Raw genomic sequence first — 21,741 nt, forward strand, 5'->3', positions numbered from 1 at the left:
ATGATGGTGAGTTGCTCGTGAAGGAATGGGATAGGGATGACGTGTTAATGATGACGAGGTGATGATAATGAGTTGAATGGGATAAGGATGACGTGTGTGTTGATGATGGTGAACTGAATAACTTTGATGTTCTTATCTCTCGCCGACCGTCGTTTCACACTTTCAGTCTTTCACAGTTTCAAAAAGTAGAAAGTTTAGAAACCCTAATTTGTTATGTTACACTTATATATAGGGGAACTTATGTAATTTTATGTCTAAACGAGTGTGGTTTTGGATTTCGAGTGCGGGTTTCGCACTACCCAGACCCGCACCCGAAATATCGGGTGGCATCCAAACCCAGTCAACTCGGGTTTTTACCTCTTGACTCGGGTTCGGTGTGGATGGGAACTGCGGGTTTGGGTCTGCCTGCCATCCCTAGTCTGAGATCTTATCTCATCTGAAAATGTTGTAACTTGTGACTGCATTGATGTTTCATCAATAATATTGACATTATGTAACGGATTTATATTATAGTCTTACTCTAATATATGTTTATAGTTGTAATATTCAAAGAGACTTTATATTGAATAACATAACTAGGAATATTCCAAAGGAAATGAGTAATATCAAAACTTTAAGGAACTACTAACAAGCAAGTGCATTCACTTTTTACTTTATAAAGAACAATGATTTGTTTAAAGCCTCTTTTGTTTTTTTTACTATGTTTCAAACTTTATGTATTCTAAAGGCTAACATTACTCTTCCCCTCTTCGTACTTCTGCTATCATTTTTAATAGAGAATGTGGACGGGGGGCAAGTGACTTAGCCCCTAAATGCCTAGGTCCATACATGTGACAATACATGTTCATACACCAAAAGAGAAAAATGCTTCTCTATTGATATTGACAACTTTGGAATCAACAGGAACACAATAGAGCCATAGAGAATTATATTTACAAGTGTTTCCATAAGGAGTTATTGAACATTCATATCCTTTCTCACAAGAACAGGTTGACTATGGTATTATTCAAGACAGAAAAAGTGAGACTGAGTCTATTATTGTTTTAAGGTGTTTGATTCTGGTCCAACATTTGGTGGTTACAGGAGATCTCAATTGATTAATCTTGTTGTTTGATTGAAAGAGAGTTTCATCTTTTTCAATTTGGAAGCTCCACTTTAATTGATAAACCAAGTTCTTTTTTATTTTATAATGGTTTATGAGTTTTAATCATGGTTTTCACGAAAATGTCTGAAATGTGTTAAAACATTGCATGAATAGTTGAAGTTTCTTCATTGTAACATCACACACAGTTCTTACCGATTGATAGTTTTAAAATTATTGATACTTTTGTAATGAGAATTTAAGATTTGGTTTTTTGCTTAGACCTACAACTTTATCTTTAAAAGTATTAAAGTTTTGCAATTTTGTTTTCTTTCTTTGAGTTTGAGCTATACATATTTTGATACTCTAATGCAACTTCACCAACTTTCAGATTTTGATTATTGGAATTGTATCATGTAATAATGTACATTCATCATGAATTATTATGCTTAGTTGACCATAATAAATATATAGTCATAAATATTTATTTGTCATTTTATATTGAAGAAAATATCATAAAGGGTGAAAATGATAAACATCGATATTATTTTTATAATAGAAACATTCATCATGATTTTTTTATCTATTTTTATATTATTTTTCTAAAATATATTCATTTAATAACATAATCTATGTGATATTATGATTAATAAAGCATACTATAATATATTTTGTTGTATTGTCCGTGTTTCTTTATAATAATTAATCAAAGGTGAAAATTATTCAGAAAATTATTAATATAAACTAATGATACCATGGTTCTTGAATCCCAAGAGTTCATGTTAGTAGGGATGGCAATTTGGCCCATCCCCAGTGGGTACCCACAAAAAACCCCATATCGGGTAGGGTAAATACCCATAAAAATGGGTATGGGCACGGGCACGGGTAATTACCCATTAAAATATGCGGGTATGGGTGCGGGCACGGGTACCTTACTACCCAACCCGCCTCATACCCACAGTACATATTTCTATAATATTATTTATATTATTATATAAAAATGCATGATTCTAATTTTTTTTAAAAATATATCACTATTAAATCATTACACATTTTAATAAAAGTGTTTATTTGTTTCTTAACTTAACAATAACATACATAATTTTTTTAATATTGTTAAAAAGACTTAAACTATATGATATTTTGTAATTAAACGATTTAATTTTACTATAAATGCGGGTAAACGGGTACGGGTATGGACATTGAGGTACCTACAGGGTACGGGTACGGGCATGAATATTGATACCCACGCGGGTTTGGGCTCGGGTACGGGGATTTTTTTAAACTGCGGGTATGGGGACGGGTACTATAGTACCCTGCCCAAACCCTGCCCATTGCCATCCCTACATGTTAGGCTATCACAAGTAAGAGTGGCAAACGATCATGCCCGCCTCGTTTAGGTCATCCCCGCAAAAGCCTGCAAAAATGGGGCGGAGTGGGGCGGATATATTTTAGAGTGCGGGTTTAAAACCTTGTCCCGTCTCGCAGAAAAGTGAGGGCGTGACGGAGAAAGCCCGCCGGTATTGAACCTTTTAGACCTAAAAATAATAAAGTTGTATGAAAAAGTTCATGTCCGCAAAAAAACGAGACGGGGCGGACACATTAAAGGGAGCGGGCCTAATACTTTGCCCCGCCCCACAAAAAAGTGCGAGCAAAACGGGCATGCCCGACGGGCCGAGCCCGTTTTGTAACCCCTAATCGCATGATAAGATAAGAAGACGTGAGATGAGAGTATAATCAAATTATTCAATAAAGCTACATAATTAAATTGTTCATGTTTAAAATTTTCAATAAATTTTGTCTCGAATGTATGCAAGCAATTTCTCATCTTTTCAATTTATTTTGCCAATTTATGTCAAAATATATGATTACAATGAGATTTTATTGAGATTACAAATCATTAAATTAAATGGAAATTTGCCACTTATTATGTTCCTACAAAACTCTATAATTAGTCTATCCATTTACGCGTAGAGGATATGATTTATAAAAAAAAACATTTTTTTATCATTATAAACTTCTTTTATTTTCCAACTTATTTTGTCAATTTATTTTTAAATATAATGAATCTGTTCTTTGTTATGATAGATCATATATAAAATCAAATATTTATTATGTGTTTCTACTTATTTGAAAATTTCTATCATGTTGATTTTTTTGATAAATTATTAAATCAAAATGGTATAAATATTTTATATTAGAGGCAAAATGGCCATACTTCTCTAATATCAATCAAAATTTCCTTTTATATATAGTATTATTTTGTTAATTACAATAACACCAAATCACTATCAAGATAATAACGGTCTTTTACCAAATATGCGTATGTCCCAGTAATTATAATTATTTATATTTTTATAATACATTAAATTATTTAATTAATGTTTAATAAATATTTCATATGTCTATATTAATTTTAATTTATTGTCTATGTTATGAGTAGCCTTTAATGCGATGTTTTTTAATTTTAAATATTGCTTTTAAAAAATATACTTATTACAAATTTGATTATTAGTATATCATTTAAATATATCATACAAAATTGAGAAAAGTTAAAATACAAAGTTATAATTTATTTAATAAATTATTATATATAAATTTGAGTATCTTATTTATAAAGTGATTTTTTTTGCTTTTTAAAGTTTAAATGAAATACATATAAAATGGTGAATAATATTGTATTCCCCAAACAAAAATAAAAATTTGGTGACTTATTTTTGCCTTTAAGAAAATAGGTAGCTCAGAAAAAGGGTTATAAGTCCTTTTTATTCATGCCCTCTTATTGTAGAGTTTTATTCAAGCATCCATGCTTTCAATAATAACTTGAGAAAGTTTTAATTTCATATTTGCTTACATTCCATCTACTTTTAACAATTCCTATAATTTAACATGGTTATTCCATACTGATAAAAAAAAAATGGTTATTCCATACATAAATTTTACTTAAATTTTTTTTTTTCATTTTGTAATTTGCAATGCAACTCCTGTGAATTTTATCACTAAAATTATCAATTTATTATTGTATTCTAAGAAAACAATGAGAATGATATTTGTAAATTTTACCAACTCTGATAAATTTTATCACTGAAACTCACGTGTCATTATCACCACAATACTTTATTTTAATTTTAATTAATAAAATATTTATAGTTATTAGTGATATATATATATATATATATATATATATATATATATATATATATATATATATATATATATATATATATATTTCCAGTCATTAGTGATTTTATAATAACGAGTATATATCATCAGTAACAACTAACTCTTATCGAATAATCTAAGATATGGATGAACTTATCCGTGTGAACGCAAGAGTCTTCTACTAGTTTAATCTAAAAAACTCACGGACAAGAAGTAATAACAACTACTCCCTCTGATCCTATTTATAAGAGAAAATTGACTTTTTACATTCATTAAGCGATAAATGTAGTGTTTTAAAACCCAAACCATTTTGGCCGGTTGGACTAGTTAGACCGTGTATCAGAGGGTAGAGCGGTCCGATAAGGTCATCGGACCATAGTTGCAATTGATCCGATAAAAATTGGTGTGACCCGGCGGCTCATTGGTCAGACCAATGAACTTGTGGGTTTCTTAAATCGATAGATTGATCTTTTATGTTTATTTTTTTCTCTTATTTATAATTTTGATCCCTTTATTTTTTTTCTTAAGTTTTGATGCCTCTATTTTAAAATTCAATTTTTTTATAAGCAAGAATTCTATTAAACGAGAGCACTAAGGCTTACAAAAACGAGAAAACCCCGCTCAAAAGCTAGAAAAATTACTAACTTACTGAAACCTAGGATAAATACATCAACATGTATGATGTTAAAGTTATAAAAATAAAATTTTGTTAAATTTTAAGAATTGACATGTAACCTTTTAAAGTTATTAGAATGGTAGTTTTACCAGCTGGACCATAAATTTCTTTGATTTTTAATTTGATAAAAAAAAGAGAATTATATATTCTATAACTACAACAATTCTCTCTAATGCAATTCTCATTAAATTTATTTACTATTAATTATAAAATAAAATAAAATAATAAACTTAAAAAATTAGAAAATTAATTAAACAATATAATAATATAATAAATTAACAAAAGTTTTGAAAAAAATCATGTTGCCACGTAAAAACAAAATTATATTTTCACATTATTAGAACGCTCTGACCAGTGACTCACTGGTCCGACCAGTAACCTAATAATCCAGTAGTTTAATCGAATTGATAATCGATCCAAGTTTTCAAACATGAAATAAATGTATCTAGTCTATTATATCTAGAGATTGGAATAGGTCAGGCTGGCCTTTAGTGACTTGTAATCCAACCTATTTAAGGCCAGACCATGCCTATTTAATAAAAAGGTCAGACTTAAGTTTTTTTTTAAAGTCTATTTAATTAAATAGATCAGACTTATAATATTAAAAAAGCTTATGAAATTTTATAGAACGACCTATATTTTCATATATATTAAAAATAGTCTAAATATGTTGACTTATATATACATAGTATATATTAGAAAAATGTTAAATAGGTTGATATATATATATATATATATATATATATATATATATATATATATATATATATATATATATATATATATATATATATATATATATATATATTACAAAAATGATAAATAAGTTGGTCTAGATATACCTATAAGACTTCATAAATAATATAGATTAATTGAAAACTTTAATTAGCCAGACTAAATTTTTAAAAAGATCATGTCAGACCGAAAAAAAAGCTTATAGTAGATTATATGACAAACTCAGATCTTGTAAGTTTATCGTTGACCTGACCTTCTAAAGTCTAACCTAACATATTTTCACTCATAATTATATCTTTCAAATACATTAATAATACAATAAATTTAAAAAATAATTTTTTTCTTATAAATAAAAATAGAGTACAAAATATCCAATCTAATATTAGTTATTCTATAGTATCAAAAAAAAAAAAATAGTTATTCTATGCTTTACAAATTAATTTTACATATTTTAGAAAAGGAAAGTAATATTAAAAAGAATAAAATAAAAATGTCGTTAGTATTTTGACCCTACTCCATATCCGTTGCTTACGCTGATGACGCCTTCCGATGATTGCGGCGCACTAAACCAAATCCGTCTCGCCTAGTCTACATTGTCAAAAAGACATACGACCCTTCTCCACCGTCCGATCCATAAACAACACCAAATAACCCATTTCTAAAGGTTAGTATCGTAATTATCTTTCAACGTTGGAGCGTAGGAAAAATTCATATTCCCCATCCCGTGAACTTATATCCTTTTCACATTTATTTTTGTCTTCTCATTCCCCCAAAAACCAAATCCACCTCGATTAGCAATTACCCCATTGGAACTAGAATTTTAATATATTTAAAATTATTGCTATTTGTGTTACTTTTATTTCATCTTAAAGAAGTAAAGTGGGGTTCACCTATCTAGAGAAAATCCATGGCACTTGCTAGTTCTACACTACAATATTATGAAGCACAAATATATATAGTTATGCATATTAAATTTAATACCAAACATTAGTAAAATAATGTAATTAATTAAATAAATAAATTGAATATAATAACACATTACTATAGAAAATGATTATTTACCACAAATCATATACATTAAAACATACTATACTCATATCATTGTATCATTTTATCTCCCATTATTATTATGCACCTTGTTATAAAAGAATTATATTATTTATTATTTATAAATATTAGATAATTAAAATATTTAATTGTAATTCTGTAAAATTAAATTAATAATTATGTAAAGACATTCAATCGTAAAATTATAATTTAAATTCAAGACATTTTAATAAAATATTCCACTTATTCGGAGTGAAATTTTAGATATTGTACTACTAAACAAAAAAAATGTGATTGAAATTTAAATATTGTGGTATTCCATTTTTTTTATAGATAAAATTATGATCAAAGTTATTAAAAAAATATTTGACTTTAGGGGTGTCAAAGTAGACTTTTTTTCTAGACACGACCTTTTTACATATATGTAGTTTTTCGCAAAAAGTTATTAAATAACAAAAATATATATTTGATTTTAGGTGTGACAAAATGGACCATCTTTATCCATCGTTAGTTAGTCCAATGATGATTAGCGCTGAATTTAATAAGAAAGATCATTGTTCAATTTCTCATAACTGCGATCGGGAAGAGGAACTGATTGATGCAGAATAAATCAAAATTTTAAATTTACAACATCTAATATTTATGTCTTAACCCGTTCATTTTTTTTGGGGCTGAATATTATCATCATTTTTCTGTGTAATTTCTAATTTTTAAAGCCTTCATCATTAGCTATAACCATCGACTCCATTTTATTATAAATGTTTAGTCAATCCTATTTAACTTTAGTTGTTATATTTGAAATTATAAATATGACCGATAGTGAAAATAAATTTAGAAGTGTTTTGTGGTTTCTTTTAAATATATATTAATAGGCAGGTAAAAATACATATAAATCTATGTGAAAAATAAATAGATGCAACAAAGGTCAGCAGAAGGTGACAGCTATTCCTCCCTTCATTCACGAGTCAACTAAACTCAGAAAAGAAAAGAAAAAAAAAGAAGATTATAAAAATCGTTAGTTAACGAATTAATACTATAATTGATTATGTAATAAATATTTCAACTGTAAACTTTACTTACTCTCACTGCTAAACTAAGTTCATTCATACACGTTCAACTATTTTCTCTCTCTTCACTTTCTCTCTCTACAAAACCAGAGATGATGTGAGAGAGAGCGAAGAAGAAGAACACCACCACCATAAACCACAATGCTTCGATTTCTTCTGCTACGGATGTTCTTACTCTGCTTTGCTTCTTCTCTGGCGAGTTCAGCTCAACGAGGTTAGCTTCATTTTCATCTGCATTGAGTTCGAAAACTGGTTGATTCATAAGGATTTTGGATTTGGATTTGAATTTGAATTTGTTTGAATTTTTGCTTTGTTAAGTGAAAATGAGTGTTTATGTGTTGAATTGATCGATGGTTTAGTTAATGTGTGTAATTGGGGTTACGTTACGTTTGATTGCTAATATAGGAAAGGAGAGAATTTAGTTATGGGTTGGTTATGGAAAAGTGAACTAATGCAGCTTTTTCCTCTTTTGGTTAATTGTGCTTGGTTTCACGGTTTGAGCATTTAGAATTAATTATGGATGACTAGAATTGATTTTGACATGTTTTATTGCTCTCGAGTAGAATTGATTCTGCTTTCTAGAATTGATTCTACTTGAAGGTAAGATTTGTAGCTTTTGAGTCTAAACTCACTTTTGCAAGAATTTATCAAAACATAAATCAGTTTACGTTCAATTTATTTTTAGACAAAATCATTTTTAGTGATTCAATTCATTCATAATCAATTTTTTCCACTGCAGAACCAAACACAGACTAAACCAAGTTTGGTTCCCTTTTTTAGTTATGTACCATTCTCAATAATGCCACATTTATATTGAAATTTGTTGAATTTGCGCTGTTTATGTTGATGTTGATTCGTAGAACTCACTTTCTTGGTCAAATGTTGCACCAATGGTTGGATTTAATCTGATATGGTCTTAGTGATGTATCAAATTGTGCTTGTTTGCGTGTGTGTGTGATATCTATTGACAAGTATGTTTGGGAATTGGTTTTTGGAGGGCGAAGTCTTCATGTTGACATATACTTGAGATTTTATATAATAAAACGATGGCAAGATAGATAATCATATAACATTTCAATCACCCTTTTAATCAATTTTAGAAATATTCTATAAGTTCTTTAATTTAGAAATGGAAAATAAGTCTTCCCCTCCATTTTCCTCCAAAACTCAACTCCTAAACATATAACCTGAATATTTGAGATTCACAGCAAGAGGTAGTTCCCAGTCCCACGTTGTTTTTTCTGCTCTTCTATTCTTTGGGTGGATTTTAGTGCAATGCAACCTGCTTGACTTCTTTGTGCATGTCATAATAGTAAAATGATTTTTACTAGAGATTTATTTTTATTCTCCTTTGACTTGGTTCAAATGTATGAAACTTTGTATCCATTGCAGGACCATTTGCTATGCGCATAAGTTGCGGGGCTCGTCAAAATGTACAAACGAAACCAACAACTACCCTATGGTATAAAGACTTTGGATATACAGGAGGCATACCTGCAAATGCATCTAAAACAAGTTACATTACACCTCCTCTTAAAACTCTTCGCTATTTCCCCTTGTCTGAAGGTCCTTCAAATTGCTACAAGATTTCTAAAGTGCCAAAGGGGCACTACACAGTGAGGATATTTTTTGGACTTGTTGCTCAAGCTAGAGCTACCAATGAACCTCTATTTGACATATCCATTCAAGGCACTCAAATATATTCTTTGAAACCAGGTTGGACCACTCAGGATGATCAAGCATTTACTGAAGCCCGGGTGTTTCTTATGGACCATACTGTCTCGATCTGTTTCCACAGCACTGGTCATGGGGATCCAGCTATCCTTTCAATTGAGATTCTTCAGATTGATAATAAAGCTTATTATTTTGAACCAAACTGGAGTCAAGAGATAATACTTAGAACAGTTAAAAGACTGAGTTGTGGCTTTGGGCAGTCAAAATTTGGTGTGGATTATGGTGCGGATCCTTTAGGAGGGGACAGATTTTGGCAGCATATTAAAACTTTTGGTCAGGATTCTGATCAACCAAGATCCGTTGAAACTAGAATTAAAGAAGCTTCACATCCACCAAACTTTTATCCAGAAACTCTTTATCGATCAGCACTTGTTAGTACTAGTAGCCAGCCTGATTTAACATATATATTGGAGGTGGAGCCCAACAAAAACTACTCTGTTTGGTTACATTTTGCTGAGATTGATAATTCAGTGTCTTCCAAAGGTCAAAGGGTCTTTGACATTATGGTTAATGGTAACGTTGAGTTTAAAAATGTTGACATTGTAAAATTGAGTGGGGATCGATATACTGCCCTTGTGCTTAATAAAACTGTTACTGTTAGCGGGAGATCTTTAACAATAACTTTGAGCCCAAAAGAAGGTAGTCTTGCCATAATCACTGCCATTGAGATATTGGAGGTTATATTGCCCGAGTCAAAAACATTATCAGATGAAGGTTCGAATGCCAACCCTTACTTTTGTTCTTTTTTCTCAAGATAACTTCCTGTTGGTGGTATTCTAGAGGTGGTATGTTATAAATTATAGTGTTACAGAATTCTGCAGAGGAAAACTGGTTTTTGACACTTTTTGCACTATACTTCCACTGGTGGAAGATATGCTTTAAAACTGCACTGGACACTTTTTTCACTATACTTCCACTGGTGGAAGATATGCTTTGAATATGCTATTTTACTGAATTCACCACCAACTGATATATCTTTCTTAACATTACAAAGCCTTTATATAGGCTTGAATCAAAACTGACATAGAAGACAATAAGATGATAATTAAGATGAGGACTCTTTGGTTCTCTCAATCTTAATGATACAATTCTAACATAACTCTATATTAAGACTGTAATTATATTATGATGGTTACAACTCTTTTGCACTTCTTTCATAATGCTTACTCATAGTGGTGGTTACAACACATTAATTTTAACACTCCCCCTTAATGTGTTGCTCTTTAACTCCCATTGCTTCTCTAAGTTGCTGAAATCTCCCTCTTGGTAGTGCTTTAGTAAAAATGTCTGCAAGCTGCTCTTCTGAATTGCAAAACACTAACTGCACATCACCATCTTCGATCACACTTCGAATGAAGTGATGCTTTATATTAATATGTCTTGTTCGACTGTGGAAAACAGGATTCTTCGCCATGGCTATTGCTGATTTATTGTCACAGTGAAGCAGCAGACTTTCTTCTTGCTTTTCTCCGATATCTTCTTTGATTGCTTCATCAAAATTTTCAGGTTCCACAACACAATAGTTGCATCTTGCATAAATATCACTCAAATCCTTTAATTTTATTGGAGTTGAGCTGGGAGATGATGAACTTGAACTTGGTGAACTTGGAGAGGATGAGGAACTTGGTGTACATGGAGCCGGTTGCTCATTCTCAGCTGCTGAATTTTGTTGTTGTAATATGATTGCAGGGACTGTTTTCTCCTTCATTCTGTCTTCTTCCCAATTCCAAGAAGCATTCTCATCAAATACAACATCCCGGCTAATGATCACCTTGTTTGTCTTCAAGTTGTAAAGTCTATAGCCCTTTGACATGGAACTATAGCCAATAAAGACACATCTTTCACTTGTTTCTTCCAGCTTTGTCCTCTTTTGTTTAGGAATTTGAGCATAGCAAACACATCCAAAAATTTTAAGATGGTTCACCGACGGTGTTCTTCCACTCCAAGCTTCAAATGGAGTCTTTTTCCACACTGCCTTTGTTGGACACCTGTTCATCAAATACACAGCAGTGTTAACGGCCTCGGGCCAAAAGGTTTTAGGTAAACCTTTCTCAAGTAGCATAGATTTCGCCATCTCCATCACAGTTTGGTTCTTTCTTTCAGATACACCATTTTGCTGAGGTGTATAGCCAACAGTGAGCTGTCTTTCAACACCTTCATCTTCACAAAATTTGTGAAATTCATTTGAGGTGTACTCCTTCCCTCGATCACTTCTCAGCATTTTTATAAATCGGCCACTTTGTTTTTCAACTAATGCTTTAAACTTCTTAAAGATTACAAACGCTTCAGATTTTTGTCTCATGAAATATACCCAAGTCATGCGGGTAAAGTCGTCAATAAACAAGATAAAGTACCTGTTTTTGCCATGAGACAAAGTATTCATAGGACCACACACATCTGTGTGTACAAGTTCCAACACTTGTTTGGCTCTCCATGCACTTTCTTTTGGGAATGGTTGCCGGTGGTGTTTGCCTAGGACACATCCTTCACACACACCAGATTTTTCTTCGATTCTTGGTAGCCCATACACCATCTTCTTTTGATAGAGTAACTTGAGACTTTCGTAATTCAAATGCCCAAGTCTCCTGTGCCATAAACATGAGTCATTCTCTTCTCTGGCCATCAAGCTTACATTTTTCTCATAGTTGAAAGATAGTGGAAAGCTCCTGTTGCTAGTCATCTTCACAACGGCAACACTTCTTCTTTCTGAGTCAAAAATTCTGCACTCTCTATTCTCAAAGTTTAGAGAATAGCCGTGCTCCAGAAGTTGTCCAATGCTAAGCAAATTTTCGTCTAATTCTGGCACATAAAGCGTGTCATGCATGACTTTGCTTCCTTGCTTTGTGGTGACTCCAATGCTTCCTTTCCCTTTCACTTCGACATGTTCTCCATTGCCCAATTTAACTTTTGAGGCAAATGAAGAATCAATGTTTATAAATGCTTCCTTCTGTCCGGTCATATGGTTGCTACAGCCGCTGTCCAAATACCAAACATTTTTACCTTCTTCATGCAATGCTTTTTGACAAGCAAAAAACAAATTTCCTTCATCAGATTCTCCTTCTGCGTACGAAGCATGTTGCTGATTTGCAAGACGACAATCCTTTTGAAGGTGCCCGAATCTCTTGCAATTGTGACATTGCGGTTTGCCTTTGTTCCAACACTCCTTCTCGTCATGAGTGCCGCTGTTACAAATTCTGCACCATTTGTTTGATGCTTCATTCCATCTTCCGCCATTTGTGCCTCTTCCAGATCTGCCACGTTGGTTTCGACCTCTGCCTCTTCCAAATCTGCCACCTCTAGAAGACTCACCTCTAGTTTGTATTTGGGGCTTATTTTCACCATTGTTGGACTGAATGTTGAGTTTAGATTGAAAGGCACTCTCAATTGATTTTTCAGAATGTCGTAACATCCTTTGCTCGTAGGATCTCAAAGACCCCATCAACCCTTGAACAGTTAAGGTTGATAGATCCTTGGTTTCTTCTATCACACCCACCATTGGGTCAAATCTTGCTGTCAAACTAATCAGAATTTTGTCAACAATTCTGCGATCTTCTATCGTATCACCATGCGACTTCATCTGATTCACCAACTCGGAGAGTCTGTTGAAGTACTCATTCAGGCTCTCGTTCTCCTTCATCCTTTCATTTTCGTAATCTCTCTTAAGAGATTGAAGCTTCACCGTTCGCACCTTTGAGTCTCCTTCGAACTCTTGTTGTAGGATACTCCAGGCTTCTTTCGATGTTTTAGCTCTCATAATCCTTGGGAAAATGGATAGAGAGACTCCTCTTTGAATCATTCCGAGAACTCCAGCATCTGTGATCTTCTTCTTCTTCAACTCTTCAAGCCGTTGGCTTGATTCTTCAGCTTTTTCTTTTGATTTTTCAGCCTCCGTTGGTGCCGGTTCTTCATATCCGTTTTTGACATACTCTAGAACATCCAAAGATGTGAATAGAGTCTCCATTTTAACAGCCCAAAAATCATAGTTCTCTCCTTCAAATAGAGGAACTTTGACATTGCTGTAAGTTGCGGAAGGGTTGTTTGTAAAAGCCATAACTTTTGTTGTTTTTGTTGGGGCTGCAAGGATCTGCAGCTCTGATACCACTCTGTTGGTGGTATTCTAGAGGTGGTATGTTATAAATTATAGTGTTACAGAATTCTGCAGAGGAAAACTGGTTTTTGACACTTTTTGCACTATACTTCCACTGGTGGAAGATATGCTTTAAAACTGCACTGGACACTTTTTTCACTATACTTCCACTGGTGGAAGATATGCTTTGAATATGCTATTTTACTGAATTCACCACCAACTGATATATCTTTCTTAACATTACAAAGCCTTTATATAGGCTTGAATCAAAACTGACATAGAAGACAATAAGATGATAATTAAGATGAGGACTCTTTGGTTCTCTCAATCTTAATGATACAATTCTAACATAACTCTATATTAAGACTGTAATTATATTATGATGGTTACAACTCTTTTGCACTTCTTTCATAATGCTTACTCATAGTGGTGGTTACAACACATTAATTTTAACACTTCCTTTTGCCTGGGTACAACGTGAATTTTTCGTCCTAACGACATGTGATATTTAATAGTATATGATTAATTAAACTGTGGCTTATTGCATGGTTTTTTAGTACCTGCATGCAATTTGGACTTTGGTTAGGTCTTCGTCAAGTGGGCATCAACATTTGCATTCTTTTCTTGGGAACTTATTAGTGATGCAGAATCATACAGTTTCTGCTTTCTTTTTCTCTTATTAGTTACTAATCTCAAGATACTCTATTTTGGGTAGGCATCTCGTTATTCATCATGAATATAACATGAAATTGGTTTTGACCAAATTATATGCTGGTACTTGTTAGTTTTAGATTCACCCTCATACTTTTTACTTCTTAGGTCTTTCTTTGTCTTGTTACATTTTTTCTTAACTGATTGCTGTTGTTCTGGCTTCCTATTTCTATCTAAGATGGCATTCAAGCTTTGTATTGATTGGTTACATTTACTTGTTTTCTGATTCGGTGTACTATTAATGTTAGCAAATGTGATTTCATGTAATACAAATGCATGTAGTATTTAGCCAGTTGATCATTGTTCTTTTACTCTAGTTATGGCTTTACAAACATTGAAGAAGGCTTTGGGACTTCCTCCCAGATTTGGGTGGAATGGTGATCCATGTGTTCCTCAACAACATCCATGGACTGGAGTGGATTGCCAATTAAACAAAAGTCGCGGCAATTGGGTCATTGATGGACTGTAATTTCCTATCATCCTTTTACTCAGAATTTTATTGTATATTTGGTTTTGGGCTTTGCGTAATGTGCACAAGTAAAATAGTCTTGCACCATGCACAAGTGTGTTTTTAACCATTGGATCAATAAGTCTCATCCAATGGTAGAATTTATTGATCCAATTATAGAAATTAACTTGTAAATGATGCAAGACTTGTCTCACTTGTGCACTATAGAAGTAGCCTTGATTTTGAGGCAACATTTAATTTCACCTTCCTGTTAATTCTTTTAATTACTTTTACCTTTCTCAATATTTTCTTTCTGTTTTATCAAAACCAAGAGGCAAAACTTTTTTTCTTTCCGTGCCAGAGCTTTTAGATCAACAAAATTGATTCTCACACAAAAAATGAGAATAAAAAGAGAGGACTTTAGCTATAAATTTGCCTCCTTACACAACAATACTGTTCAATAAATTTCAGTATAAGGAGATGTTTTCTTCACTCATTGATTGGTTAAGTTTTGCATGCTTTCTTAAATCAATCATTTTACGTTCATTATTTGATTAACCCTTATACTGGCTTTCCCCTTTTTGACATTTCTTTGGGCTCTGGTTGCATTCAAAACAAACTCGATACAAAAACTATATCCTGCACTTAGCAAAAAGATTGTTAATTACCAGTAGGGTAGAAAGCCATTGTGGTGTGTTGAAATCTACGTTTAATATTTAATATCAATATCTCTCATATTTGATGTTGTATCTGTTGATGAACAGTGGTCTTGACAATCAAGGTCTGAAAGGTTTCTTGCCAAAAGACATTTCCAGACTGCATAATCTACAAAACCTGTAAGTTAACTGTTTTACTTTAGAAAAGCATTAAAATTTGTGTCACTGAATGGATGTATGAGTTATGCTTATGTAGATCTCAGTAAAAAAAAAGTGAAATGGCAAGTGTTGATATTTGAATAGTTTGACCTTTTTCTTTCCTTTTTTTTTTCCAATTCATTATCCCCCAAGAAATAGAAACAGCATGTATGTTCATTGTCCGATTTCTCATGCTCGTTTTACTTGTACATCGCAGGAACTTGAGTGGAAACAACATTGGTGGAGCTATTCCATCTTCACTTGGAACAGTAACTACCTTGAAAGTGCTGTAAGTGAATTCTTGTTCTTACTTTTCTTAGTTCATCCATGATTCCAGTTCTTCCATGAATAAAATGATTGAAGTGACAAGATATGATGTGCTCGAAACATGAACTTTGGTATTTAGATTTTTCATTCACATGTATTTGCTAAACCATACTCTTAATATTTCCTACTTATTCTTGCAATTTCCTACTTGAATTGAAGTGCGTCATGTTCCTGAACTATATATCTTATTAAAAAAGACTAAAAAATAAAGAACCAAATTTAAGTAAAATTTCACCGTGTAATATATTTCTAGCAGTGGAACCTTTTCATTATGGAAATGGTGTAGATAGAAGTATAGTGAATATTCCATGCTATAAAATTAGTGTGATTTGTAAATGCTAATGGGGTAAATAACATAAAAAATCTGTAAATATAGAGTCTACATAAAATGTTAATGTTTTGGGTTGTAGCTTTAGTTCTAATTACTGGGTGGTTGAACAAGGTGTAAGATACTGAACTTTTATGTCAGTGACTTGTAGAACTTAAATGAATCAGTTTCATCATGCTTTGATTTTAATCGCTTGAGAATAACGTAACTGTTAGGATGCTGAGAGGTTTTAATCTTTGGTTTTGCTATCATGGTAATATCATTTTGAATACAATGTACACATGCAGTGACCTGTCATACAACATTTTCAATGGATCAATTCCCGAAAGCATGGGACAATTGACGTCGTTAAAGATATTGTAAGACTCTAGTGTTTAACTTGCACGTACGAAGAATTAGAAAATTACAAGTCCATAATAAAAAATCTCCATGCAGGAACCTTAATGGCAACTTTCTGTCCGGAATGGTCCCAGCAACTCTAGGAGCAAGGCTTTTGCACAGAGCTAGCTTCAAGTATGTTGTGATCAAAATCTAGAATAAACTTAAGGAATATTTATATGTAAAGAGAAGAGAACCATATCTACGCACTATTTCTTCCCATTCTTTATGATTAATGTTGCCAAATCTGAACATTTGGATTTCTGCAGTTTTACAGATAATTCAGGTCTGTGTGGTATACCCGGATTACCTACATGCGGACCTCATCTTTCTGCCGGTGCTAAAGTTGGTATTGGAATAGGTGCTTTTATTACTTTTCTGTTTCTGATTACCTGCTCAGTTTGCTGGTGGAAAAGGCGGCAAAATATCATCCGGGCTCAGCAAATTACAGGTAAGGATGTTATTAAATCTTAGTACTATACAGTTATTGCAGTTAGCTTATTCTAGCTATATAGAGCTTGTAGTTGTACTTTGAAATCACAATAGTATATCTATTTTTTCTTTTATAGCGAGAGCAGCACCATATGCAAAAAAAAGAACCCATTTTTCACGCGACATTCAGATGACGAGGCATAATAATTATGGCAATGCTCACACGGCTGTGGAGAATGGACCTATCTTGCTTGGAGGATAGCATTAGCATCCCATTTATTCTGGTACTTTGGGAAGACTATCCTAACATTCTACAGCTTTCCATTTTCAATTTTCTTTCTCATTCTAGAAACCTATTTATGTGGCATGTATGGCAGGGTATTTTGATCTTCTGATGGATGCACTCCATCACCTGCTTCTCCAAACATTGACAGTTTCTTGAGCCGATTGAATCACCTTCTTACAGGCTGAGAATCAGAATCCTACTAATTTGTAAATCACAGAGTTTTGTACATTACCACGATTACGTTTTTTATTTCTTATTCTACGCTTGAACTTCTATACCTTTTTTAGTCTGCTGATAGAATATTTGTAACAGTTTCAAAATTGAAATGTAAACAGAAATCATAATATTTTGTGGAAGATATGAGGGCTACTTTACATAACAGCTTCCCTTGTTCTTTCATTTATATAATCTTTTATATAAATTTAATTGATTTAAAAGTGTGGTTGTCTTGCAATACAAGGGAAAAACAAAATTTGGTTTCTGATTTTTATTTTTTTAAGGCAAACAAAATTTATCAATGAACAAGATGATCAAAGGCACCTGAATTGTAGCTTATAAGTGGTTAAGCATAATGATTCAGAGAATGAAAGGAAAACCCAGAACATTTAGAACCAAGTATGCACTTGATTCTAAACAGGCTGGTCCATGATCTTTGGGTTGATTTGCTGTTATGAGGACCTGCCTTTGACAGTTTTGGTATCAGGGAGAGATGGATTGTGTAGTGGAAGTCCACAGGGTTCTCAAGCCTTTGCTTTGCGTATGGAGTATAAATTGAGGAAAAAAGTGTTACGTTGGTTGAAAATATACATGTTGAAGAAGTCTAACATAGCTTAGTTTTGTGAAAGAAGAGAGTTCAAGGCTATATATAGGATTAAAGTTCTTTTAAGTCTCACATCTCTTAGTTTAATGGTGGAAGAGAAAATCTAAGGCTATATAGGATTCAAGTATTTCTTTACAAGATATATTAGTCAAAAACAATTTAAGCTTGTATTTGATTTTCTATATTTTCTCTTATACTTTTGTTTTAGAGTGTTGTGAGGGGTAGTTAAATATTTGTTTTGAAGAGTGCGGGTGTATTGGGGCCTTGTGGTGGTTGAGGGAGTCTATATGTTGTAACAATTTTTACATAGTGTTATTCTCTGGTTTTGACAACAGTCGTGGTTTTTTCTTCTAATTTGGAGTTTCTACGTTAATTTCTTGTGTTATTATTTTGTCTCTCCTTTTTCTCTATGTTTTGTATTTTTTTTCCAAAAATGGTATCAAGAACCTTGATTTGGTAGGGTATAAATTTTAGTATGCTCTGTGGTTGCAGTTTTGTCCGATCTTCCACAGTAGAAAAGAAAATTTTAAACGTTGTGTTGGTTGGGAAAAATTTGTTTTGCTGCAGGAAAGGTTTTGATTGCAATGTCAAAATTTTCAAGTGTAGTAAAGATTGACTTAAAGAAATTTGATGGAAGAATCAATTTTGCCTTCGGAAATTCAAGTCAAAGATGTTTTGATACAATTAGGATTACACAAGGCGTTGAAAGAAAATGTTTCCAACATGGACAACGAGAAGTGGGAGAAACTAAATTTGAGAGATTCGAGTACAATCCGCATGTCTTTGGCTAAGAATATTCTTGCGAATGTTCTTGGTACATTGTCATCCAAAGAGCTTTTGGAGAAACTTGAAGGGTTATATCAAGGAAAGGGTATATCAAATCGGTTGTTGTGAAGGAGCCATTTCATAGCTTGTGTATGGATGAAGATACAAAAGTATATGATCATCTAAGTGTTCTAAATGGTATTGTTTCTGAATTAGAAACTATTGGAGTCAAGATTGATGATGAAGATAAAGCTTTGAGACAAATATGGTATCTTCTATCTTCCTATGAGCATATTAAACCTGTTTTGATATATGAGAAGGAAACTTTGAGTTTTGAAGAAGTTGATAGTAAAATTAATTCTGAAGAAAGAAGATTGAAGGGTGAGGATAATACTTCGTCAAACTTAATGTTGGTTGGTAGAGAAAGGTCTTATGTGAAGAAAAATAATGAAATGGGTGTGAGATGTTAGAAATGTGGAAAGATTGAACATATAAAGTATAAGTGTCTTGATGGGGCAGTGTCAGAGAAAGGCTCTGAGCCAAATACTAGCAATGTCTCTCTCGTTGTGAGAGATAATGATCTTCTCTAAAAATTGATAAGTGTGTCCTCATGACATTTCCGTTGTCATGGAAAAGGATGTGTTATTGCTAGCGGAATAACACATGGGCAATGATGCAAAGTGTGTTGTGAGATTATGCCGATGGTTGAAGAGCTTCCTACCAACATGGAAGTTGCACCATAAAGTTTCAACCTGGTTTTCGACATGTGAAAATTATGGAAGTGGTTTAACTTTAAGTGAAGTATACTCTTCTTTAGGTGGAGTATGATAGTTTTTAAAACTATGATTGTCAGTGAAGACAATGTGAAAATTCTTGGAGTGGTGTAGCTTCAAGTGATTATACTCTTTATGGAGGAGTATGATTGTCGGTGAAGACAATGAAAGTTAATGTATTTTTCTTCGAATAACCTAACAACACAGAATGATGCTCTCTAAAAAGAAAAGTCAATTGGGACAAACAGAAATTGATTTTTTAGGAATGCATTTCTGCCAAGGGAAATATCAACCCTAACCTCATATTGCCAAGAACTGTTAAACTTTCTTAATGAAAATATTACAGTTAAGCAAATCCAACAATTTCTTGGTATAATTAATTATATCAGAGATTTCCTGCAAAAACTGGCGAGATACATGAGTCTTCTATCCCAAATGCTGAAGAAGAAACCTCCACCATGGGGAACAAATTAAACTGAAGCAGTGAAAGTCTTGAAGAAGATCGCACAAACTCCTCCTGCAGTAAAAATCCCTCGAAATGGAAAAAGAATTCTGTAGACCGATGCCAATGATCACTATTGGGGAACAATCTTGATAAAAGAACTTGAAGGAAAAATATACTACTGTGGTCATGCCATGGGCCAATTTAAAGAAGCTAAAAAACACTACCACACCACCTCCTACACAGAAGAACTCGCCGTAAAAATGAGAATCCAAAAGTTTGACTTCCACCTAAGAGGCTATCAATTTGAAGTTAAAATGGACAACTCCTTTTTCTTTAAGATCTTTGAATTAAAAAATAAGATGCCTCCTGATCCTCAAACTCTAAGGCTCAAATATTGGTTTTCCATATATGATTTCTCTGTAAAACATATCAAAGGAACCCAAAATATAATCCTTGATCTACTATTCTGACCTATGAAATCTATCCAGATCATTACAGCCAAGCACACTTTCCCTCTAATTCTTATGGTCAAGCCACTACAAACTCATGCATCCACAACTAAGAATCTTCCTCAAGGAATAACAATATCCTCTTGACCGTCTCAACTCAAGCAGTATGCCATGAACAATCCCTTCAATTACATTTCAATTACATGACAAAAATCATAAGGAATAAACTACCAGTTCATAGTCCTTATTTCTCAGATACGCCTTTTCTCCTACCAAGTTTAATAAACACAAATGCTAAATTCATAAAAAACCATTTGTGGTATATCCAACGTGCCACCTGTTTGTATTATATGCCCGTTCTTATTCCCAGTGAGGCCATATATCAACACATAATGGATCCTGAGAACCACATGTCTTTGATTTGGAATACTCTTGAATGGTACTCTCCATTACAATGATGGAGAGATCAATTAAAACCAGTCATAAAGGAGGTCAAAGAACAAAGATTATCTTCAGAAGATTGGCAAACTCAAGTCTGTTTTCTTTCTACATAGGCTATATCTGACATATCCTATAACTAAGCTGCTTAATTGTAAGAGTTATGTTCACCTATGGGAAACCATTGATGAATATCCCCCAAGTCTAAAAATCACAAGGGAATTATTAAAGTACGTTAACTGCGTCAATCTCTATGATCCAAAGAACCTCGATGATAGTTCAACTTGCATACATCATGAAAATTTCAGAAGACCAGAAGTTGGAGAAAGCTCGACTCAAGCCACATAACATAAACCGAATTCACTAGTGGACGATGAATTCTCTGAAGGACAAGTGGAAGAAGCTAACATGAGATTATTGGACCACACTTACATGATGGATGACATTTGGCAACACAAGTCATCTCGTTTTGGAGATTGCTTTTTTGGTGGAAATTTATCCGATCAAAATATGTCCCGCTCTCATAAACCCATTTGCAAAGACTAAATAAACAAGTGTCCTTCAAAGATCACAATAAATGGACAAGTTTCCTTCAAAGAACCCAAGCATGTTCATGATAGTAATTTTCGTCTTTTTGTGCAATAAGACTACAATAATGTAATCCATAAGTGATAAGTGTGTCAAACTTTTGAAAAAGG

General features: G+C 32.9%; 1 protein-coding gene across 1 annotated transcript; it reads left to right on the forward strand.

Annotated features, from left to right (window-relative positions):
• Positions 1-7,776: 7,776 nt before the first annotated feature.
• Positions 7,777-17,761, forward strand: LOC131638667 (receptor-like protein 4). Its single transcript, XM_058909230.1, has 10 exons — positions 7,777-7,982; positions 9,161-10,216; positions 14,618-14,765; positions 15,513-15,584; positions 15,820-15,891; positions 16,545-16,616; positions 16,693-16,770; positions 16,905-17,086; positions 17,205-17,351; positions 17,445-17,761. Exons 1-9 carry the CDS (start codon positions 7,910-7,912, stop codon positions 17,327-17,329), a joined length of 1,878 nt encoding a protein of 625 aa, XP_058765213.1. The 5' UTR covers positions 7,777-7,909; the 3' UTR covers positions 17,330-17,351; positions 17,445-17,761.
• Positions 17,762-21,741: the final 3,980 nt, after the last annotated feature.

This window comes from Vicia villosa, unplaced genomic scaffold, assembly GCF_029867415.1.
Source record: "Vicia villosa cultivar HV-30 ecotype Madison, WI unplaced genomic scaffold, Vvil1.0 ctg.002367F_1_1, whole genome shotgun sequence".
Classification (NCBI taxonomy): domain Eukaryota; kingdom Viridiplantae; phylum Streptophyta; class Magnoliopsida; order Fabales; family Fabaceae; genus Vicia; species Vicia villosa.